Source organism: Saccopteryx bilineata, chromosome 1, assembly GCF_036850765.1.
Source record: "Saccopteryx bilineata isolate mSacBil1 chromosome 1, mSacBil1_pri_phased_curated, whole genome shotgun sequence".
Taxonomy (NCBI): Eukaryota; Metazoa; Chordata; class Mammalia; order Chiroptera; family Emballonuridae; genus Saccopteryx; species Saccopteryx bilineata.
In genome coordinates, this window is record NC_089490.1 from 376,014,596 (window position 1) to 376,039,905 (window position 25,310).

Below are 25,310 nucleotides of genomic sequence, written 5' to 3' on the forward strand. Positions count from 1 at the left end.
AAATTTTACAGTGACTTTCTAATGTAAGATGATTTAGAATCAAGTCATCAGAAACAGTTCAAAGAACTAATGAAAGTTAGTCTGGAAAAAAGATCACCCAGTGGGCTAATGATGGTGAGCCTTGAATATTTTAAAGATTTTTCAGTAGAAGAGGACCAGGCCATAGTACAGAGATACAGATGAAATCATAGGATTGAGATGCTCTAAATAGTTATTTAAACATGAAAATGGGCTGCCTTGTGAAACAGTGATCTCTCTGTCACTAGAGTATTGCAGAAGACACGGTACCATGGAGCCTGCCTGGGATGTGCAGGCGATTCCTGGATCACGTGTTGAGTGGACTCAATCACTTTTACTCAAGGACTCCAAGCCTTGATGAAATCTATGTATCGGAACACCGTAAATCTTTGCTCTCAAAGATGTTCTTTCTTTTTTCTTGGTTTCTGTTTCCTGTTTTTCCAAGTGCAATCTAACAACTGAAAGACCAGATGATACATTTTTTTAGAAGAATGAAAGGGGGTGGTGGAAAGTTTGTGGTAAATTTCCTAACCATTGAGGAAAATGTCATCTAGGTCAAACTATTCTCTCTGAAAAAGGCCTTTGGGTGCTTCTGTTAGTGTCAGGACACAGGGCCAGATGGCATTAATCAAAATGTGAAAGTTTGATTCCTAAAGTAAAACTTGATATTCTTATAACTAAGGATAGAATATCTTTTTAAATAGTTTATAACAATGATATATACATTAATTTTCACAGTTACCACATGGCAGTCGATCAGCTATTTGAGATTTTATCATTTGAAAACTCAATCATTTATTTATTTAACAAATAACAATTAAAGTCAGTTACCTTACTCTTCACAGAAGACGTGTGACAGTTTTTTTCCCTCAAGGAATTCCCAGGTTGGTGGCTGTTTGCAGGGCAAGGGAGTATAATGATTGCCATGATTGATTTCAATGATGAAAAATCTTCCCACAGCTGAAAACTGGACAAGTCAAGGCAGTTGAGGAGGACAGAAAGAAACACGTGGTTTTGAGGCCTGCAGTCATGTACAAATGGAGCAGGCCACATTCAGGTGACAGCTTATAGCTGCTGAGCTGGAGGTGGAGTTCATGTGTCAGAAAGAAAAAGAAATGTGGAGTACAGGCAGGCATGGGGGTCCCAACGAGGGTCCATGCCAGGCCTGGAGAAGGCTCAGAAAGGCTCGGGATTCCAGCCTAAATATTTTTTTCTGTCTGCATAGGTGGCCATTAAAGAACTGTATAAAGAAGGATTTTGCTTTGGAAATATGTATTAATTGTCCATAGACGGAACTTCAGGTGAAGTAGAAGAAGTTTATGGAGCTCAAGACCCATCAGGAAGCTATTTCAGAGATCCGGGATGATAACTATACATTAACATGCACTCAACTTGAAATTACATTAGGAAAGAAGCGCTCCTGAGGTCCGCATTTATGGAAATGAAACACGATGAATTCTTCAAATAAACGTCTGCAATTCTAAGAATCTAGTTCTTAAAAAATAGTAATACTATAAGAAAATTAATGAAAGTAGATCATTGTGATGGTTGAATACTGGAGCCCCAGCTCCATCCTTTTGCCAGGAAACTCATTCAATACTAGCCCTTCACCTGACATCCATTTCACAGACTTGGCATGGGTTCCCTGCACGGGCTCTGCGCTGTTATCAGGCGAGTGAGCTGAGCTCCAATACTGAGCAGGTAGTTTTTCTGGCCATCCCGATTACTTACAGAGTTTTACTGGAAGAACTTTCTGTTGTTAAAGCATTTTTTTGCATTTGCTTTTCCTCTGGTTCTCTAATTTCTTTCTCTTCTCCAATAGTTGCTACAGGTTTACACACAGCAAGCCTGGTTCCCGACACAAGGTCACCTGGGACTTCTAAAACAAGGGCTGAACAGAAACATACAAGTTCCAAAGACCAGGTACAATTGCAGGGAACTAGGAATTACAAAGCATATGCTAAAAAATGCAGATAATTTCCAGCTACTCAGTGTAAGAATACATCCTAAGATTAACGAATAGTTGCTTTTTAAACTAATACATTGGATTTCACTTCATTTAATTTTGTAAATTGTTTTCTCTAAAGATATTCTTAGTCAAAAATACCAACACTAAGGTTTTCTAAAAATAAAGAGGTTATTGTAAAGTTTGACTATTTTAATGGGCTATATTATTTAGATACATATCTCTAAATCATTCTGTGGAGTCCCAAACTCCTCAGTGAAAGTCCCCAATGCTTTGAAAGACATGTGCAAAGCTTACTGTACAGTGTTCAATATATGCAACAGGGTAATGTCTTAAATTATATTAATAGGTCCCCTTTTTGCCGTTAGGAATATAGGACCTCTGTGCCGGTGTCCGAGGCAGACTCAGGGAAAGGAAGAAGACCAGGAGGAGATGAGAAATGTTACAAGAGGGAGCAACAGTACAAAGACAGCTTTGACTTTCAAGCAGAGTGTAAGACAAAGGTTATGAAGGCCAGGATGACACTGTCATGATGGAGGATCATTCTGGTCCCTTTACCTTCTTCCCTTTAACATATCAAAGATTTGAGCATTTCTCAGGGGTGACTGGGAGGAAACTCCTCCTCCCCATTTCTGGGCCTGAAGGGATCGGAGGCAGAAACTGGAGAAAGCAGGAACCCAGCATGGCTATCGCAATCCCCCCTGCTGGCTGCAACTTCAGGTGTCTTAGCTACTGAAGGAAACACTGTGGACACTGCCCATTTTCAGGACACAGTATGGAGTCGTGCCGCCTCTCACACGCCACTAAAATCTGAGCCTGGACATGGTTTCCGGGAGGCGCAGCCACGAGCCACGATTTGCTGAGAGCCACACGGGGGTGCGTTCCAGAAGAGCCACACGGGGGTGCGTTCCAGAAGAGGTTAGCAAACAAAAGTCAAGGGGTCTCGTGGCAAAGACGTGCAGAGGTGGCTACGCAACAACAGCCAGGCTGCAGAGGCAGGCGGGAGCAGCGCCACCCAATGAGCTGTCTGAGCCCAGAGAATGGACTTCGGCCAGCAGGGCCCAGAGAGCGAGAGGGTCTCACCTCAAGTTTTTTCCTTCCATCCAAGAAAGGAGCTAAAGGGAGGCTGAAAACTGGCAATTCTGACCCCTCCCCAAAGAGATTATTCAAATTAATGTTTGGGATAAAATGTGGACCCAACTGAACATCTGTGCTTTTCTAGATGGGGGTGTGCGGGGCTCACAAAGACCCAAATTGTTAAAGACAAATTAAATCATGTTTTCTTTGTACAACCAAAGTGTAGCATGAATTACAATATGCAGCTCTGCTAAATACATACATTAGTCTAAAGAGCTAAACAGCAAGATGCAGGAATGAAATAGGTCCCGTAGAAGCAAACTCATTATTTTTTTTAAAAAAAGCAGTATCATCAAATATTTTATTCTGGATGTATATGTTAAGGTTATTAATTCCAATGCTTACCCTCTATCTTATGTGTACTGCAGAAGGTTTTAATTTTGGAAATATCTGATGCTAAGTTCCTCAGGAAGATGTGCTTCCTCTGCTGAGCAACGGACAGGTCAGGATTGATCCAGTGTTCTCCACGTGAAACGTACACCTGTCAAAGCAGGGAGCCTCTGATCCCATATGCAAGTGTTCACAGCAGCATTATTTGTAACAGCCTGGACTGAAAACAGTCGAAACTTCCTATAATAGGTGATTAGATACACTGTGGCACCATGGGATAATACACGAGACTAAAAAGGCACAAACTATTGATAAATGCAACAACTTTCCTGGATCTCAGGATTTTCGCACGAACGATAGTTTAAAACATTTTAATATTATACATTAATATTTTCAGTTTCTCATTTATGTCTTTCTTTACCAGTTCATCTCTTTGAAGGTCTCTCAGGGTAAAGATTTCCTGCCCCTTGTCATTGAACAATCTTCGAGCTGCAGAAGGTAAATTTAACATTTCAGTATACCTGTAAGAGGAGACGCAAACATTGACCTTGGATACAGAAAGCTTCCAGCACAGAAGAGAGAAAATAAAAGAAGTCAGGGGTCCTGGAGCATTTATGACAACTCCCTCTGCAGACCGTGCGTGTCAAAAGCTGGGCTCTGGAGCCCATCGGACCCCTTTTGAGTCTCGTTCTCCCTGTCCGTGTTACAGGCTATGGGCATTATGTAAACTTACTTCCCAGGGTTGTTATGAGGATAACCAGTTCATTTTAGAAAGTGTGTAGTATAGTTCCAGGTATGCTAAATAAACAGGTGGATATATCACTATGATTTCTTAAGTTTGGTTCAATATGTCCCATACTTTTCTGTTTTCTTGTTCTTCCTACTGCCTGAAACACCTTCCTTAGCCTTTTCTGCTCAAGTCCTACTCTTTCTCCAAGGCCTCCAAAGTCACATCCATCACAAAGTGGTTCCTCATCTCCCTTCTCCAGAAGTGACCTTTCTAGCCCTTTACATTCCTATGAAATAGGGATTTTTTTTGCTTGGTTAAACAGTAAACAGTGAATTTTTCCCCCCAGAAAGCACTGAATCAGCCCTGTGGATATCAAGATGGACAATCAGTTTCCCTGATCCCTGAGGAGCTCCCTCTCCCGTGGGAGGAGAGACAGGTCAGCAACCGCCGTGTAATGTGAAGTAGTGGGTGCTGCTGTAAGCGCCGGGCTCGAGCCTGTGAGAGCACAGGCAAGATGATGACTTCCTCCAGGGCAGCCTGGTCTCAGGAAGTAGCACTTGGGTTGGGCCTTGACAGATGAATAGGTGTTCATCAAGAAGGGTTAGGACCTAGAGAAGGTCTTCTCACGGCTGGAGCTGAGCGTATGGACAGGAGGAGCCCAATGAAGCTGAGAACGAAAATGGGAACTGATTGAAAGCATTTAGGTTGCCAAATTAAAGTACTTGGCCTCCGGCCCATAAACAGCAGGAAGCTGTCGAAGGCAGTAGAACAGAGGTGTGGTGTTATCAGATCGGCTTTTTAAAATTACCTGTCGGGAAGGTGAAGGATGGACGGAGGTGGGAAAGGCTGGAATCTATAAGACCAGCTTAGGTGAGAGGTATAGAGTTGGAACTATGGGGAAGAAGAAGTAAAATTAAAGGAGAGGTGTGGGGCTTTTCCTAAAGAGTGCCGTCAGGATGGCTCCGCCATAGAAGAAGGAAAGTGAAAGGTCCTTGCTAAATATATTTCATGCTGGAAAGTACTGTCTACAGCAAATGAATTAGAAGTGCCTTTATGCCCATCAGAAAGGCATGGCTGAACAGGGAATAAGTCTCAATTTTATTTCTTTAGCTGGGAAAAGGCACTGGAGCAGATAATTAGGCCTTTATTTCTGAGACCAAGAGGTCTTAGAAGGAAATAAGTCAGCGGGAACTAAATTTCTGCTTCATATGTTACAGGTCTGGAAACTAATAAACCAACGAGGACCAGGCTGTGTGTCACATCTACAGGAGTTGGTGGGATGGGGGTGGGAAGGACTGTAAGAGGCTTGAGCCCCAGTCACGAGATTTACCTGATTCTCTGGGTACCACCCAAAGACCCAACTTGTTTCCTTCTACTTTCCCCAAATCGCTATCTTTCCGGGTCCACGCAGCTCCAGCCTGACCTGACGGATTACCGTCACCATCTCTGCTCCCACTGACATTTTCCTAGAAGAATGTCTGGACTATGGGAGTATTCCATCTTAGGACAGCCAGTGGGAGCTTAGAAGGTGGTTGGTGAATCTTCTTCCTAGTTTGAAACCCTAGTTTTGATAGTGCTAGATTTTATTGGGTCACATAGGTGCGTTGGAGAGGTGTAGGATTAGTTGTTTATCTGTATTATATTGGTCAATATCAATGGAAGGGGAGAGGAGAAAAATGGCTCTTACGTGCCTAATAAGGAATGTGGACTCTAGGGTCAGATTGCCAGGGTTAAAATTCTAGCTCTCTTGTGTACTGGCTGCACAACCATGGGAAGTTACTAAACTTCTCTGAGCCTCATTTGTCCTATTAGTACAGTAGTACTTATCTAATAGGGTATTTTACAGGAAAAAATGTGTGATACCTCTACAGCTCCTGGCACAGAAAAATCAGCAACGTTATTAAAATGGACCAAATTGTGTGAGCATTTCATGTCTACTCTCTCATTTAGTTCTCATTTCGGAAAGGCTCTTCTTACTGATGAGGAAACTGAGCCTGGGGATTAAGTTCCTTGTCCAAGGTTATAGAACTAGCAAATAGGACAGCTAAAAGTCAAACTTAAATCTCTGTGTGTCTTTTACTACATCATATGGCCTCTTGAGAGGACACTATCCTAGAATAGTAAGATATTAGATCTACCAGTAAGTAGATAGGCTGGGACGCTCAATAAACAGTCCAGGACTTCTCTCTTATGTGCAGGCAAGGGGCCTAGGAATAAAGTCCTCTGATCATCACACCAGGAGCCAGGATGGGTAATCATATGGCCTGCTTGGATGTACAGGGTCCAGGGGAGTGGAGTTGAATCCTCCACTTTGCTTTCTCAAGCTGGAATGGAGGCGGAGCATCAGAGAGTGCTGGTCCCTGAGACTGTATTTCAGTACAGCCCAGCGTGCCCCAAGAGCAACTGGCAGGGGGTGAAGGTGGGAGCTGTGTCTCCAGGTCTGCAGATAGTTACAGCTCTGCAATAGCTGAGCCTTCCTTCATCCAATCACTTGTGAGGACACCCCCCCCCCGGGAGGAGCCCCACCACATTCTCCCAGTTATTGAAAACAGTAACAAAATGTACTAAAAGCTCTGGGTATGTGTTTTCCTCTTACTTTATCTTTTTTGCTTTATATCTCTTTATTTTTATACCTCTCTCATGTTAGCTCCTCGCCATGTGGCCTTCCCTGACAAATGGCCCTCACTAGGTACTCTGTCCTTCCTGGTTATGGATGAAGTGACCCTTTGATCATTTTTATTTCTGTGCAATTAAAACAGCCCTTTCTGACTGTTTCAATAGCAAACTCTCTTCCCAGTGAATTATGAGTTTCCAGAGAGCAAAGACTGGCTCGCCCTTAAAAAGAAATCTCCTGATTCAAGGAGGATGACGTCAGAGTAATGGCGGGGTAGGAAGCGATACCGATAAATCTTCCCCAAAACTCAACAAGATCTTCAACCAGAAACAGAAAAACCTATACTTGGAGCTTCCAGATGCTTCGCAATACACCCAAAGGTATGATTGAGTGAAAAATTGGCTAAATATATAACCAAACCCCGAAGGAAATAGGGAGTAAGAAATGCTCCTCCTTCCTCACTAACCTAAACAGGGCGGCTTTCTCTGGTAACTGTGAATATAGAAACTGAGGCGGGCAAAGGGGGTGAATAGATCCAGGCCGCCGCAGCACAAACGGCCGAACCAGGCTGTGGCACAGAGATCCAAGCCGAGGAAAATCTGATCCTGTGGCAACCCGGGCAATACAAGCTAACACTTGCGCCAAACCCAAAGAAAGAAAAGCAGAGCGGCCATTTTACCCGGTCTCCTGGTCGGTGCGCAGTTAGTGGGTGAGAATTTCTTCCTGGGAAAGCCGCGCACGGGAGGGATTGAGAACTAATTCCAACGGTGGAGATTTTCCGTGCTGGAGGGTGTTTCACTCAGAGGGAACCGCGGCCGGCCTCATATCCTGGTTTGCGCACGCAGATAAGGAGTGAGCAATTCCTCCGAGTGCCTCGGCAGTGCGCGCCCGTGTTATCGCACAGAGGGGCAGAGTCAGGGGCCTTTGTGTGGGCCAAAGCGGAATCTCGGGCCGCCCCAGCACCTTGCAAAAGCCGTGCACGGGGACGGAGCGAGACTCAATTCCAACGGTGGAGATTTTCCGTGCTGGAGGGTGTTTCACTCAGAGGGAACCGCGGCCGGCCTCATATCCTGGTTTGCGCGCGCAGATAAGGAGTGAGCGATTCCTCCGAGTGCCTCGGCAGTGCGTGCCCGTGTTATCGCACAGAGGGGCAGAGTCAGGGGCCTTTGTGTGGGCCAAAGCAGAATCTCGAGCCGCCCCAGCACCTTGCAAAAGTCGCGCACGGGGACAGAGCGAGACTCAATTCCAACGCTACAACTTTTCCCTGCGGTTGGGGGTTTCACTCAGAGCGTGAGACTGCTGGCCGGATATCCTGGTCGCAGACAGTGAGTGAGAGTTTCCTCCAAGCGCCCCGGAAGTGGGCGCCCGCTTGTGTTACCGGACAGAGTGGCAGAGCCAGAGGTCTTTGAGTGGGCAGAAAGCCCGCCTGATTATGCTAGCAGCTCTGACTGACTGAGCCTTACCCAGAGCCCTGTGCTGAGTGGAAATAGAGTGGGGAGTTGCCAGCTCTTTGAGCCTCTTACTATCCAGGCAGAGGCAGCAGCAACCCCATAGCTGGATTATCAGGCTACTAATTAAGGAAGGAAAGACTAGGAGAAAGGCTCCAGGAACACGGACTCTCTCACTGTCGGAGCCTATAAATGCTATTGAGCTTCAACTGCCAACGAGACTAAAGCACAATACATGACATTGCCATAGAGACTTATCAACTGCAAACCTCTACCTGAGCGTGCCAAAGGGGCAGAACCCGGGGTACAGAGTCACCGACCAGGAAGAGGGAGAGAAAAGAAAAAGCAAGAAGATAACCTCTCAAAATCAAGAATAATCTGCAGACTTTATAACCTATCCCATTTTATTATATTTGTTCGTTTGTTTCTCTTATCTTCATTCTTGATACTTTTTTTTCCTCCTCCAATTTGGCCGATTAACTCTCTACCGGTCTTACTCTCTCCTCTCCTTGAACTACACTACCCATAAGTGTTACATCTCCCATTATCTTTTCTCTTCTCTTCCTTTCTCTCTATGAGGGTTGCACTCTAAAACCCTTAACTCTCTCTCTCTCTCCTTTCTTTTTTCTTCTTTTAGTGGTTACCTCTTTTTTTCTCTCTCTCTCTTTCTTTTCTCCCTCTATATTAGTTTCTTCCTTTCTCCTTTACATCTCCTCTCATTCAAACCTCAATAACAAACAAATTATCTTATCTGGGACTCAAACCTATGTTTGTGGCATTTTGGGGGATTTTTACTTCACCTTTTTAACTCACTAGCAGTGCTCTCATCCCTGGCTCTCCATATTATCTAGTTCTTGTTCGAGTAAATACAATAGTAATTTTTTAATTTGTCCCCCCATTTTTTCGTTTTCCTCTTATGCCTCTCATCATAACTCTTAGACAACCAACAGCTAAAAGCAAATCATTTCATTCTTGACCCAAATTTTTTCCTTATTTGCTTTTTGTGGGTCCATACGCTCTTTTTTTTTTCTTTTTTCTTTCCTTTTTTCTTTTTTTCTTTTTTTTTTTTTTTTGCCCCTTTATTACTTTTCCCCAATTCAGGCCCTCCATCACAGGCATTGTTTGTTATAATTCACAGTCCAACACAAGATTTTCTCAAAAAAGAGGGGAGAGGAGAGGAGAGGAAAAAAGGAGGGGGGGAATAATTTCCTTTTTTTTAATTTTTATTTTATTTTTCTTTATTTCATTATTAATTTTTTTTAAAAAAAAAAACAACTCTTTTCGATTTTTTATTTTTTTTATTGTTATTTTTTTTAACTTTTTATTCTTTATTAAATCTCATTAATACTATCAACAAAACCACCCTCAGATGCCATTAAGGAAGAGAAAATCAAATATCATGGATACAAAAGAAAGAGAGGTAACACAGCTAGATGAGGAAAAATCTATGGAGAAAAAATTTAATATATTGGAAACCTTGGAGCTAAATGACAGAAAATTCAAGATAGAAATACTAAAAATCCTCCAAGATATACAAGAAAACACAGAAAGGCAATTTAGGGAGCTCAGAAAACAACTCAATGAACACAAAGAATATATGTCCAAGGAAATTGAAACTATAAAAACAAATCAAACAGAGATGAAAAACTCAATTCACGAGTTGAAAAACGAAATAACAAGCTTAGCTAATAGAACAGGTCAGATAGAAGAGAGGATTAGTGAAATAGAAGACAAGCAACTTGAGGCACAACAGAGAGAAGAAGAAAGAGACTCAAAAATTAAAAAAAATGAGATAGCCCTACAAGAATTATCTGACTCCATCAAAAAGAATAACATAAGAATAATAGGTATATCAGAGGGAGAAGAGAGAGAAAATGGAATGGAGAACATACTCAAACAAATAATAGATGAGAACTTCCCAAGCCTGTGGAAAGAACTAAAGCCTCAAGTTCAAGAAGCAAACAGAACTCCGAGTTTTCTTAACCCCAACAAACCTACTCCAAGGCATATCATAATGAAATTGACACAAACAAACAGCAAAGAAAAAATTCTCAAGGCAGCCAGGGAAAAGAAGAATACAACATATAAAGGAAGGCCCATTAGATTATCATCAGATTTCTCAGCAGAAACTCTACAAGCTAGAAGAGAGTGGACCCCAATATTTAAAGTCCTGAAAGAGAGGAACTTTCAGCCACGAATACTATACCCATCAAAGCTATCCTTCAAATACAAAGGAGAAATAAAAACATTCACAGATACAGAAAAGATGAGGGAATTTATCATCAGAAAACCCCCACTCCAGGAATTACTAAAGGGGGTTCTCCAATCAGATATAAAGAACAAAAAAAAACCAAGCCACAAGTAAAAGCTCCAAGAAGAACACAATAAAACCAAATTTAAACTGTGACAACAACAAAAAGAAAGAGGGGGAGAAGATGGAGATTAACAGTAGCAAAGGACGATGGAGTGCAAAAGTACTCACAAAATAGTTCGCTACAATGAACAGGGTAGGGACCCTTTTCATTACTCAAAGGTAACCACCATTGAAAAAACCACCACAGAAGCACATGAGATAAAAAAGATAGCAACAGAGGAAAGATGTATGGAATACAACCAAATAAAAACAAAAGATAGAAAAACGAAAGAGAAGGATCAAACAAGACACAAAACTAAAAGAAAGCAACCTATAAAATGGCAATAGGGAACTCACAAGTATCAATAATTACACTAAATGTAAACGGATTAAACTCACCAATAAAAAGGCACAGAGTAGCAGAATGGATTAAAAAAGAAAATCCAACTGTATGCTGCCTACAGGAAACTCATCTAAGTAACAAGGATAAAAACAAATTCAAAGTGAAAGGCTGGAAAACAATACTCCAAGCAAATAACATCCAAAAAAAAGCAGGTGTAGCAATACTCATATCGGATAATGCTGACTACAAGACAGGAAAAGTACTCAGAGACAAAAATGGCCATTTCATAATGGCTAAGGGGACACTGAATCAAGAAGACATAACAATTCTTAATATATATGCACCAAACCAAGGAGCACCAAAATATATAAGACAGCTACTTATTGACCTTAAAACAAAAACTGACAAAAATACAATCATACTTGGAGACCTCAATACACCGCTGACGGCTCTAGATCGGTCATCCAAACAGAGAATCAACAAAGACATAGTGGCCTTAAACAAAACACTAGAGCACCTGGATATGATAGACATCTACAGGACATTTCATCCCAAAGTGACTGAGTATACATTTTTCTCCAGTGTACATGGATCATTCTCAAGAATTGACCATATGTTGGGCCACAAAAACAACATCAGCAAATTCAGAAAAATTGAAGTTGTACCAAGCATATTTTCTGATCATAAAGCCTTGAAACTAGAATTCAACAGCAAAAAAGAGGAAAAAAATCCCACAAAAATGTGGAAACTAAACAACATACTTTTAAAAAATGAATGGGTCAAAGAAGAAATAAGTGCAGAGATCAAAAGATATATACAGACTAATGAAAATGACAATACGACATATCAGAATCTATGGGATGCAGCAAAAGCAGTGATAAGAGGGAAGTTCATATCGCTTCAGGCATATATGAACAAACAAGAGAGAGCCCAAGTGAACCACTTAACTTCTCACCTTAAGGAACTAGAAAAAGAAGAACAAAGACAACCCAAAACCAGCTGAAGAAAGGAGATAATAAAAATCAGAGCAGAAATAAATGAATTAGAGAACAGAAAAACTATAGAAAAAATTAATAGAACAAGGAGCTGGTTCTTTGAAAAGATCAACAAAATTGACAAACCCTTGGCAAGACTTACCAAGGAAAAAAGAGAAAGAACTCATATAAACAAAATCCAAAATGAAAGAGGAGAAATCACCACGGACACCGTAGATATACAAAGAATTATTGTAGAATACTATGAAGAACTTTATGCCACTAAATTCAACAACCTAGAAGAAATGGATGAATTCCTAGAAAAATACAACCTTCCTAGACTGAGTCAAGAAGAAGCAGAAAGCCTAAACAGACCTATCAGTAGAGAAGAAATAGAAAAAACCATTAAAAACCTCCCCAAAAATAAAAGTCCAGGCCCTGACGGCTATACCAGCGAATTTTATCAAACATTCAAAGAAGACTTGGTTCCTATTCTACTCAAAGTCTTCCAAAAAGTTGAAGAAGAAGCAATACTTCCAAACACATTTTATGAGGCCAACATAACCCTCATACCAAAACCAGGCAAGGATGGCACAAAAAAAGAAAACTACAGACCAATATCTCTAATGAATACAGATGCTAAAATACTAAACAAAATACTAGCAAATCGAATACAACAACATATTAAAAAAATAATACATCATGATCAAATGGGATTCATCCCAGAATCTCAAGGATGGTTCAACATACGTAAAACGGTTAATGTAATACACCATATCAACAAAACAAAGAACAAAAACCACATGATCTTATCAATAGATGCAGAAAAGGCTTTTGATAAAATACAACACAATTTTATGTTTAAGACTCTCAACAAAATGGGTATAGAAGGAAAATATCTCAACATGATAAAGGCCAAATATGATAAACTATCAGCTAACATCATATTAAATGGCACTAAACTGAAGGCTTTCCCCCTTAAATCAGGAACAAGACAGGGTTGTCCACTCTCTCCACTCTTATTTAATGTGGTACTAGAGGTTCTCGCCACAGCAATCAGACAAGACAAAGAAATAAAAGGCATCCATATCGGAAAAGAAGAAGTAAAGGTATCACTTTTTGCAGATGATATGATCCTATACATCGAAAACCCCAAAGAATCCACAAAAAGACTACTAGAAACAATAAGCCAATACAGTAAGGTCGCAGGATACAAAATTAACATACAGAAGTCAATAGCCTTTCTATATGCCAACAATGAAACAACTGAGAAGGAACTCAAAAGAATAATCCCCTTCACGATTGCAACAAAAAATATAAAATACTTAGGAATAAACATAACAAAGAATGTAAAGGACTTATATAATGAAAACTATAAACCATTGTTAAGGGAAATCGAAAAAGATATAATGAGATGGAAGAATATACCTTGTTCTTGGCTAGGAAGAATAAATATAATCAAGATGGCTATATTACCCAAAGCAATATACAAATTTAATGCAATTCCCATCAAACTTCCAATGACATTTTTTAAAGAAATAGAGCAAAAAATCATCAGATTTATATGGAACTATAAAAAACCCCGAATAGCCAAAGCAATCCTAAAGAAAAAGAATGAAGCTGGGGGCATAACAATACCTGACTTCAAACTCTATTATAGGGCCACGACAATCAAAACAGCATGGTATTGGCAGAAAAATAGACACTCAGACCAATGGAACAGAATAGAAAGTCCAGAAATAAAACCACATATATATAGTCAAATAATTTTTGATAAAGGGGCCAACAACACACAATGGAGAAAAGAAAGCCTCTTCAATAAATGGTGCTGGGAAAACTGGAAAGCCACATGCAAAAGAATGAAACTGGACTACAGTCTCTCCCCCTGTACAAAAATTAACTCAAAATGGATCAAAGATCTAAACATAAGACCTGAAACAATTAAGTACGTAGAAGAAGACATAGGTACTCAACCCATGGACCTGGGTTTTAAAGAGCATTTTATGAATTTGACTCCAATGGCAAGAGAAGTGAAGGCAAAAATTAATGAATGGGACTACATCAGACTAAGAAGTTTTTGCTCAGCAAGAGAAACTGATAACAAAATAAACAGAAAGCCAACTAAATGGGAAATGATATTTTCAAACAACAGCTCAGATAAGGGCTTAATATCCAAAATATACAAAGAACTCATAAAACTCAACAACAAACAAACAAACAATCCAATAAAAAAATGGGAAGAGGATATGAATAGACACTTCTCCCAGGAAGAAATACAAATAGCCAACAGATATATGAAAAGATGCTCATCTTCTTTAGCTATTAGAGAAATGCAAATCAAAACGGCAATGAGATACCACCTCACACCTGTTCGATTAGCTGTTATTAGCAAGTCAGGTAATAGCAAATGTTGGAGAGGCTGTGGAGAAAAAGGAACCCTCATCCACTGTTGGTGGGAATGTAAAGTAGTACAACCATTATGGAAGAAAGTATGGTGGTTCCTCAAAAAACTGCAAATAGAACTACCTTATGACCCAGCAATCCCTCTACTGGGTATATATCCCCAAAGCTCAGAAACATTGATACGTAAAGACACATGCAGCCCCATGTTTATTGCAGCATTGTTCACAGTGGCCAGGACATGGAAACAACCAAAAAGCCCATCAATAGATGACTAGATAAAGAAGATGTGGCACATATACACTATGGAATACTACTCAGCCATAAGAAATGATGACATCGGAACATTTACAGCAAAATGGTGGGATCTTGATAACATGATACAAAGCGAAATAAGTAAATCAGAAAAAAACAGGAACTGTATTATTCCATACGTAGGTGGGACATAATAGTGAAACTAAGAGACATTGATAAGAGTGTGGTGGTTACGGGGGGGAGGGGGGAATGGGAGAGGGAAAGGGGGAGGGGGAGGGGCACAGAGAGAACAAGATAGAGGGTGACGGAGGACAATCTGACTTTGGGTGGTGGGTATGCAACATAATTGAACGACAAGATAACCTGGACTTGTTATCTTTGAATATATGTATCCTGATTTATTGATGTCACCCCATTAAAAAAATAAAATTATAAAAAAAAAAAAAAAAAAAAAGAAATCTCCTGCAGAACATCCAAGACTGGTTGATGCACATGATATGAACACAACAGATACTGGAAAGATTCAACTAATCAAATTCTTTCCTGCCTTCCTCTTAGCTTTTAATTTGGCTGCCTGTTCAAGGGAGAGGAAAATAAGACTGAGAAAGGTGTGCGTTGCTAGTTTTCCAACTAGTTAATGGCAAACCTAAGATTAAAATTAATTCCCTTACTCTTAATCCAATGTTCTTTCCAACACTCCATGTTTCCTGCAACGTTAGGTATCAACAAAAATGTCCCATATCTATTATTTTTAAATAGGCTGTTAGCTATTATATCTTTCTTAGGCTTTATAGATGGAATAACCACCAACAAAGACCCTCAAAGCTGTCTTGTGTGAATTATTAGATAACTAAAGGATAGCATAATTTCCCTCATATTTTAAAAGACTTGTCTTCAACAAGACATATTTTGTAAAAAAATAAAATAAAATAAAAAATGTTTATACCGGGTGCTCTACCTTGAATGGTTATCAAATTCCATGGGAATAATTTTTGTCTTGGTAGGAAAACACTGATCAAAAGAAAATTAGAACATTTCACAAATAAGATATATGTTAGTGACATATAAAAATTGATTTAAGGTAGTAAACTACCCTGCCCTCAATTCAAATCTGAACCAAAGAAAAGCACTGTAAAACTATGAAATATATATTTTTAATGGAAATAATTTATATTTACAAAGTTGATAGTTCAGAAGATAGGGGAAACTGTCTTAAAATTTTGGGTGAAATATATTAATTACCATTCATATCATGAAGTAACAAAGAAGATTCATTTAACAGATTAAAAGCTCCTGGATTATTATATTAACAATTGTTTTCTTATGAAAGTATGTACGTGTTTTGTGTTCTGTGTTACACATAATCATTCAAGCATTTGAATGAAAAATATCTTTGCATTTAGGATAGCAGTACTTACTTCTCCAAAAGTTGATGAAATCCAGTCTGGGTTGTTTCTGTTTCAGAATATTTAGTGACATAGTTTTTCCCATTCTCTTTCATCTCAGTGTCAACATTTCTGAAACAAATGATCCGAGATTTGATTGAGAAGTCAGTATGTATTGCCAATTATCTTTCAACTTGTTTAAATATGTGAAAAACCATGAGACTTTAATTGATCATTATTTGCCCTAAAATAATCTTTGAAAAATAAGGTTTCCAAAACTATCACAATTAAAAATTAAACTTCATGAACATAAATATTATGAGCAATTTATGTAAGAAAATTAATTTTTAATATTTTAATCCTTTTCTGTTAATGCTGAGCACTCCAAGATACGAGTTTATCAAGTTTAAAGAAAATGCAGAGATGACATTTATTTTTCCTGGGACGTTTTATACATATATTGTTCATAGTTGTGCTACTCATATATTATAGGCAATTAATCCAAATCTAAATATTGTTAAACTGAAAAAATCCAGAATAATGATGACAGAAAAAGGATATTTAATTGCAAGATACATTTCTTCAAACTTTCAAGTTAGAAAACTATTCTGTGAATTTTTTAAATCTCTACATTTTATTAAATGAAAGAAATAGTGGTCAAATATAGTCATTCATTCATTCATTTATTGAATATAGTAATCCAATATAATTCATCATTAATTAATTTATTCATTCCCTAAACACTGGTTTAGGGCCTATTGTGTTTCCTAAATCATATGGTGAGTAAAGTGACTTAATATTGGACTGACCAGGACACACTGTTCTATGGCCACCCCATAGCAGACAGCACGTATATGGATGAGTAACACATCACCGTGGGGTTCTACCTCCAGGATGGAGACCTAAAAGGTTAATCACAAAGAGAGATAGGAGCCATGATGGTGGAAAGAAAGAAAGTATTCAATTTTATAGATTCAAGTTGAGCCTTTCCTATTACAATTCTTTAAAATATCACTTACAAAAATTGTCTTTGTTTAACATTGTTTATAGTTCTGGGAGGTGAAATTCACTTGTGACACAAAAATCACAATGGTCTTAATTTACATATATTTGGCAACTATTATCAAGACTATTTGACAAGATTTTTTTAATCACAAAGATAACAATTAACTAAGTAGTAAACAAATACTACTTGATCTTTTGGCTTTATAGATGGAGAAATCAACAACTACAACAATGAAAGCTTCTTAAACTGTCAAGAATGAATTATTTAATAGTTAAAGCATAGCATGCTACCAAAGAAGAATTTGGTTTAAATGGATCTATTGTATATTTCATCATTCTAGCATGATTGTGCTTGCAAAGACACTAAATAGCCCAACTCTCTTTCTTCTTATACATAAGATACAAGTTAATGCAAGCAATTTACCCCAACATGTCATTTGCATTGACTTATTCTGGAAGAGGACATATTTGACTTGGATATATATATTAAAAGTAGGACAGCAAGGCTTCCACCTTGCACAACTCTGGGGTACCATTCATATAGAACACAATCTAAACAGTGGCCACCAAAGCTGGTCAACACAACCTCCCTCTAACGTCAGCCCAATCTTTCTCCATTGAAACTTTCTGTTACCAGGACTTCCATACAGTTCTGGGGGGAAATGCTCTTGATGATGCTGTAGAAAACTTTTCTGAATCTGCCAAGAAAACTCAAGCTCAATTTAGTAGAGTTTTAGAGTCAAGTATATGCCAATGTATTTTAATTATTTGGGAAAAATTAATTCATGTAGTGAACAAAGTGAGTATTTGATTAACCAGGACACATTGTTCCATGAACAAAGACAGCAGAGAGTTTCACATCCTCTCTGCTAGAATAGCTGTCCAAATGAATAAATCTCTCAAATTATATTTGGAGTACCTCACTGAATGAACCATGCATTTTAAAACATTAGTGAGAAAAGACAAAAATTGTATATAATTTTGAGCCACACATATACAGAATAAGAAAAAAATAAATGTAGGAAGGGACAGAAATTATTTGCTAAGTTTGTGTGCTAAGAAAAAGTCATATACTACTTTAAGGGCATTACCCTCACATTGTACATCTAGCAGAATGAGCTAATTATGAAATGTATGCGTCAAAGATTTCAATTTCAGGCTTGACTTTACTTTGAAGATTAATTTTTTACTTTATCATCTTTACAAGGCAGTTCAGTGGACAGCCGATCTGAATGTTACTCATTGTTCAGCGATGTATGAAGTGTATTTAATCAATGTGAAGAAAGTTATATTAAACTATTATCAGCAGCCTCAAATATTCTAAACATCTCAAAAGAAAGGTCAAGAGGTAATATCACTGCTAATCATATGAGAAACAATGTGTTTAACTCATTCTTTATATCAGAGCTTTGCACTGATCTGTGATTCCTTTTGCCATAAAATGTAATGAAAATATAGCAGGTGACTTTTCTCCAAGGCTGGAGAGATATTGGCTGTTTCAGAAGATTTTATTCAAATCTCATAACATAAGAGAAATTGCAGATCAATGCTTTTCTATGATGATGAACTTTTAAAATGTTATTCCAAGTCAAAGATATAAAATTATATTTGAAAACTATATTTATTTGTTAAATATGCCTAAGATAAAAAATGTAAACAATTGTGAATGATGACTTAATAAATAATTGTAAAATTATATTTAACAAGCTATCTATGAGCCTAGTTGTGTCAAAATACATTCATAAACTCAATAAAAAATTGGTCATTCAAAATAGAGATTGATATAAAACATTTTGCAGAACAACTCATTTCTAACTCATTATTTTATCAGATGCCAGCTTAAATCAAGAGATCAAATATTTACTGACACAAACTAAATAAACCTTAGTATCAACTTTCATCTCCAAATATTAACATAGGAGCCCTTTAAAAAAACAACAACACAGAATTCTCTCAGAAAAACATCTGTAATCAAGAAGACAAAAATCTGTAGAAATTAGAAAGTGTATTTAATGAGAAAAATGAACAAGCTGTTCTTACTGCACTTTTCGTCCAGGTGAGATGTCTGGACTGATTATAACCAGGGCTCTGTTTTTATTCTTGTCTCCATTCCTCAAAACTCTGAGTCTTACAGGGGCATACTGCTCCGGTGACATACAGATGGGTTTCTTCATGGAAGGACTGTTTGGAACAAGCAGTCCTTCTATTGGCCAATCAAACTCCTTCAGAAAGAAATGACAAATTTGACAATAAATAAGAGTTATTACTAGATATAAAAAAAGTGTCACACACTGCTTATACCTTTACTCTCTCATTCATTCATCAAACATATGTTGGGCATCTAAAACGTTCTAGACAAGTCTCATTAATGTTTTATTTACAAAATGTTTTATTTACATAAAATTTATATATATATAAATATATAATATATATATTTACAGAAAGAGAGGGAGAAAGGAAAAGAAACAGAGAGGGAGAGAGAGAAACACCAATTTGTTGTTCTATTTATTTCTGCATTCATTAGTCAATTCTTATTTGTGACCTGACCAGGGATTGAACCATCAACCTTGGAGTTTCTGGACAATACTCTAACCAATTAAGCCAGCGGTTCTCAACCTGTAGGTCACAACCCCCACCGGGGTCGCGACCCACAGATTGAGAACCGCTAAATTAAGCCAACTAGGCAGGGCAAAAGATAGCAGTTTTTTAAGTGTATGTAAAACCTGTGTTGTATTACAACATGAAAGATTTATTCCCTTTCAGATAAACATCATTTTAGTAAAATAGAACTGAATTAACCTAAAATGTTTTTGTTCATGTTTGAAATATCTTTCATATGAGGAAAGTAAGAATGTATGAAAAGTGGTTTCACAACCTGAAATAACATTATCTTAATCTAAATGTATTTGGCAATGAAGAATATATTTGGGGAACACTCCAAAAAACATAGGGAGATGATGAAACAAGTGTCAGTTGTAGAATTCAGTTCATTTGTATTCATTTATTAATACATTCATGTTTAATAATTTATCTATTATCTAAATGTTGTTTACCATATTGCAGGCACAGTATTAGACACTTGAAATAAAACTATAAACAAGACAGGATACTCTTCCTTAAGGAATTTCTAGTGGGTGCTCAGAAACTTAGCTAGAATAAACTGGCAATTAAATAAGTAAGTACAAAAGCAACAGAGTATGAATGAGGCGTGATGGGACCACACAGGAGGAGACCTTGGGGTAAAGCCTGCGACCTTTGGGCACGAGCCAGCGACACTGAGATCATGTGGATGAGCCCACGCTCACAGTGGTGACCTCAGGGGTTCAAACCTAGATGGAACCTCAGGTCCCAGGTTAACTCTAGCCACTGCACCACCACTGGTCAGGTTCATTACACTTTTAACCTATCTATTTTTTCTTTTCTTCCCCCCCTTCTTTTTCAATATAAGCATTTAAGGTTATCAATTTCCTTCAAGTATGTTTTAGCAGCATCTCACACATTTTTTTCTTGGATTACAAATATTTCCTTTAAAATTTTTCATTATGATTTCTTTATTGCCCTGTGAGTTCATTAAAATATCTTTTCAAATTTCTCAACATAAGATTTTTTCTAATTACTTATTTAGTGATTTCTAAATTAATAACAAGGAGAAACCTTCAAAACATATCCAGGACCCAGCTGCTTTTCGTCAGCTCCGCACCCATCACTTTGGTCCAAGACATTCTCACCTAGAGATTGCAAAAGGCTTCTACCTGCGTATTCCTGCTCCTATCTCAGCCCCCTTTTGCCCCATCATTCTATGATCACGTCACCTTTCTGCTCCAAATCCTCCAGTGCCTTCCCAGCTCAGGGTGAGAGCCAGTCTTCCAACGGCTGAGGCCCATGTGGCTGGCACCGTCCTTTCTCTCTGACCTTATGCCCTGCTGCTGCCCCCACTCTCACTGCTGCTGCCACACTCATCACTGTTCCACAAAACCACCATCTCAGGACCTCTGCATTTACTGGCATGCTTGTTTCCTGGATTTGCTTGTTCTTCGGGGTTTTAGTCAAATATCATCTCAAAAAAAAGCGTTCCTAGGTCTATTGAGAGTTTCCAAACCCTGCCCTGACCTGCCCCATTTCCCAACACTCCATATTTCCTACTTTGTGTCTGTTTTCTCCTTATCACTGACCAACATTCCTGAGAACATCTTGTGAATGGCCATGAGTTCACTTTGGACCAGACTTCCTGCTCTTTTGAATCTTTTTTTTTTTTTCTTAAGATATTTATTCATTTCAGAAAGGGGAGATTGAGAGAGAGAGAGAGAGAGAGAAGGGGGGAGGAGCAGGAAGCATCAACTTCCATATGTGCCTTGACCAGGCAAGCCTAGGGTTTTGAACCAGGAACCTCAGTGTTCCAGGTTGATGCTTTATGCACTGTGCCACCACCCACCGCTGGCAAACTTCTGATCAAAGAGAGATGAAAGCTTATGGATAAATTCTTTCCTCTTTCTCCTCCAAGGGAGACTCTCCTAAGAACGCCATTTAATTGGCTCCTTGGAGGACAGCTTGATCCCACATTCTCACTCTGGCTCTTCTCTCTTCCCTGCTCGTCCCAGACCATTGCCCCCTGGGCCTGCCTCCCCTAAAAAAGTAGTAGCACCGAAGACACCACAACCACAGAGACTGAAAGTGGAAGGAGTTTTCCAAAAGGACAAGTCATGCTGAGCAGGCAGAGGCTCAGCTAATCGCTGCAGAGGTGGCGCTGGGGTCCTGGCGGTGTCCACCCGACGTGACAAAGACAAGGGTGCACACGGGCTGGAGAGCGGCGCTGGCTGCGAAACCGACACAGACCAATGCAATGGTCCTTCGTTTGTGGAAGGGGAGAAGAGATTAAAAAGCTAGGACAAAAAGCAATAATTTACCGACTTACATTCCCTTAAAAATATTGTTGGACTCTTGCAGTTACACTGAACAATTGCATAGTTTAGGAAAATGTGTTTTGAATATATTATAATATCTTAAAGTTGTAAAGATGAAATATTCTGAAACAGCATCTAATTATAATCCTCTGATTTGTGAGACAAATAAGTAAATACCATTAATTGCCGGCCATTAGGGAAAAAGCAGTACAAATCAATGTTTAAAATTCACAAGTAGAGCGTTTTTCAGGCTAATTTTTTTTCCTTTATATATATATATTTTGTATTTTTCTGAAGTTGGAAACGGGGAGGCAGTCAGACAGACTCCCGCATGCGCCCGATGGGGATCCACCCAGCATGCCCACCAGGGGGCGATGCTCTGCCCATCTGGGGCGTTGTTCTGTTGCAACTAGAGCCATTCTAGCACCTGAGGCAGAGGCCACAGAGCCATCCCCAGCGCCCGGGCCATCTTTGCTCCAATGGAGCCCTGGCTGCGGGAGGGGAAGAGAGAGACAAAGAGGAAGGAGAGGGGAAGGGGTGAAGAAGCAGATGGGTGCTTCTCCTGTGTGCTCTGGCCGGGAATCGAACCCGGGACTCCTGCACGCCAGGCCGATGCTCTACCACTGAGCCAACCGGCCAGGGCCTCCTTTATATTTTAATATAATATTTGCTTATTAAAAGTCTTTATTGGAGTGAAGTACAATAAGGCTAACTTATCACACATCTAAATAGGCAAATTTTAAATTAATGAAGTTTTAGTTTTAGAATATCCCTGACCTCCACTAAGAACCTTTGGCCTGTATGGAAATTAAATTGCAAAGAGCAGACAACAAGTATTTATTTAGATATGTGTCTATTATTATGAACAGAGCAACAGGGGGGTCACTGTCCCTTAGTATTGTTACTGAAAAGAAATATGAACGGTTATGACAAACTCATTGTGTATTTCCATTTGAAGTTTTCCTATTGCAGTTAGGTTATAATTAATGTGAGAGGTGCTGGGGGAGTGAAGACGGGCCTGTGACTCCTCTACAACAAAGATATTAAACAATTCTGAGAGAATCAACCTTTTTTTTTTTTCTTTTGTATTTTTCTGAAGCTGGAAACGGGGAGAGACAGTCAGACAGACTCCCGCATGCGCCCCACCGGGATCCACCCAGCACGCCCACCAGGGGCGACGCTCTGTCCACCAGGGGGCAATGCTCTGCCCTTCCAGGGGGTCGCTCTGCCGCGACCAGAGCCACTCTAGCGCCTGGGGTAGAGGCCAAGGAGCCATCCCCAGCGCCCGGGCCATCTTTGCTCCAATGGAGCCTCGCTGCGGGAGGGGAAGAGAGAGACAGCGAGGAAGGAGAGGGGGGGGGTGGAGAAGCAAATGGGTGCTTCTCCTATGTGCCCTGGCCGGGAATCGAACCCAAGTCCCCCGCACGCCAGGCCGATGCTCTACCGCTGAGCCAACTGGCCAGGGCCGAGAATCAACCTTTTAAACACACTCTTATGATGCAAGGGTTGGCTAGATGAGAGATAGAAGAAAACAGTCTTTTCATCAAAAAATAACTGTCACATTGAAGTCTCAGAATGAAGAAGCTAATATTTCCTCCTTTCTTTCTTTCTGAATCATGGAAAGAAAAGGCAAGGGAAACAAGATTCCTCCTGAAGATCAGTCCGTGAGAACCGTCAGTTCATAGAGTTAGGACACAGAACTACGATTTTTTTCTTTTCAATATCCCAGGCATGCTGTAATTCCGATGAACATATTGGAAGTGTGCTGTCTTAGCTCCTGGTTGTTTAGATGCTTTCATTTCTTAAACTTGTCTTAGAACAGGTAGTAACCATGGCAGACTGGCTTTGGCATCACAGTAGCCTCGCCAACCTCAGATTGCTTCCTTGGCTTTCCAGCTGGATGAAGGAAGCCCAAGAGTCTTCTTTATTTTTAAGGGAGGGAGGGAGGGAGGGAGGGAGAGAGAGAGAGAGAGAGAGAGAGAGAGAGAGAAAAGAAGAAGAAGAAGAAGAAGGAGAAGGAGAAGGAGAAGAAGAAGAAGAAGAATGAGGAGGAGGAGGAAGAGGAGGAGGAGGAGGAGGAGGAGGAGGGAGGGAGGGGCAGACAGGAGGGGAGAGAGATGAAAAGCATCAACTCTTAGTTGCGGCATTAGTTGTTCATTGATTGCTCTTTCATTCGTGCCTTGATGGGGGGGGGCTCCAGCTGAGCCAGTGACCCCTGGCAACCCTGGGCTCAGGCCAGCAACGTTGGGCTTAAGCAAGCAACTGTGGTGTCACGTCTATGATCCCATGCTCAAGCCAGTGACCTCATGCTCAAGCAGGTGAGCCCATGCTAAAGCTGGCAACCAGTTTCGAACCCAACTCCTCAGCAACCCAAGTTAATGCTCTATCCACTGCGCCACCACCTTATCAGGTGGATCTTCTCTTTTTAACATCAGACATCACAGAAAACTAAGCCAAAGAGACGAAAAAATTCCATGGGATTCAAAACTTTCCAAACATATGCACTCTCATTGGCAGTTCTTCCTTTCGGTTACTATAACCCTTGCTCTAATGTTGAAGGAACTTTTAGTTGGTCCATCATAGAAATAGAGAAATATGGTGTCAGGATAATGAAGGACAGCAAAAAGCATGGTTTAAACCGACTGGAGTGCTATTTTCCCCTTCTCCGTTGTCTCTGTTGTACTCCTGTGTTCCCATTCATTTTTTAGTGGTTTTCTCTGAGTTCACACCACTCCATAGTGCAGATGCCTTGTCAGGAGGCCTTGAAGGGCCACAGGGCTCCCTGGCCTGGATCATCCGCTTGTTCATCCTGCTCATAACCACAGCCCCCTCTGCTTCTCTGGGAGACCAGCTCTTAACCAATGACCTAAATTCTTAGTCAAATTGGCCTTCCTTCATCTAGTTATTATTAATTAACTAATAGATTCTTTAATTTTCTCTCTTGGGCCTTTCTACGTATCCATTTTTTCCCCTTTATAGTTACAGTTAATTATCATCATCTTCTAAGAGATTAATAAAATGTGTACTTTTAACTTTCTTTTGTTTAACCTGTGCCCCTCCAAATGGATATATTTTAATTCACTAATTTAGAAATTTTAAAAGTGCTATTCAGTGGCTCATTCTAAAATCTTAAGCCTCTTCAGACTCATTTATTTTGTAATAATTTCATTCTGGAACATGAAAATCCTTACCTCCTTTAAGAGGTTAGAAGTAGAGCTTCTCACTTGACAACCTTTTCCCCAAGCGATGAGAAAATAACTTGAGTTCCGGAAATCACTCCAGTGAACTTTGTCACAGAATACACCAAAATACTTCATTAATCTTATTTTTAGAAGTTTCTGACATATTTTTTAAATACTGATATCCTGAAATATCATTAAATGCTATTTGCTCCTGAAACATAGTATCAATTGCCTTTTAGGATGAATAATATTTAAAACTAAGAACAGCA

At 39.5% G+C, this 25,310-nt stretch overlaps 1 protein-coding gene across 1 annotated transcript in view; it reads right to left on the minus strand.

The window, feature by feature from the left end:
* Window positions 1-25,310, minus strand: part of DCDC1 (doublecortin domain containing 1) — a 433,887-nt gene that overhangs the window by 45,699 nt on the left and 362,878 nt on the right. The window contains 5 exon segments of the mRNA XM_066253876.1: window positions 1,750-1,909; window positions 3,467-3,602; window positions 3,873-3,972; window positions 15,987-16,085; window positions 18,999-19,177. Of these exon segments, the coding sequence (XP_066109973.1) occupies window positions 1,750-1,909; window positions 3,467-3,602; window positions 3,873-3,972; window positions 15,987-16,085; window positions 18,999-19,177 (674 nt within the window).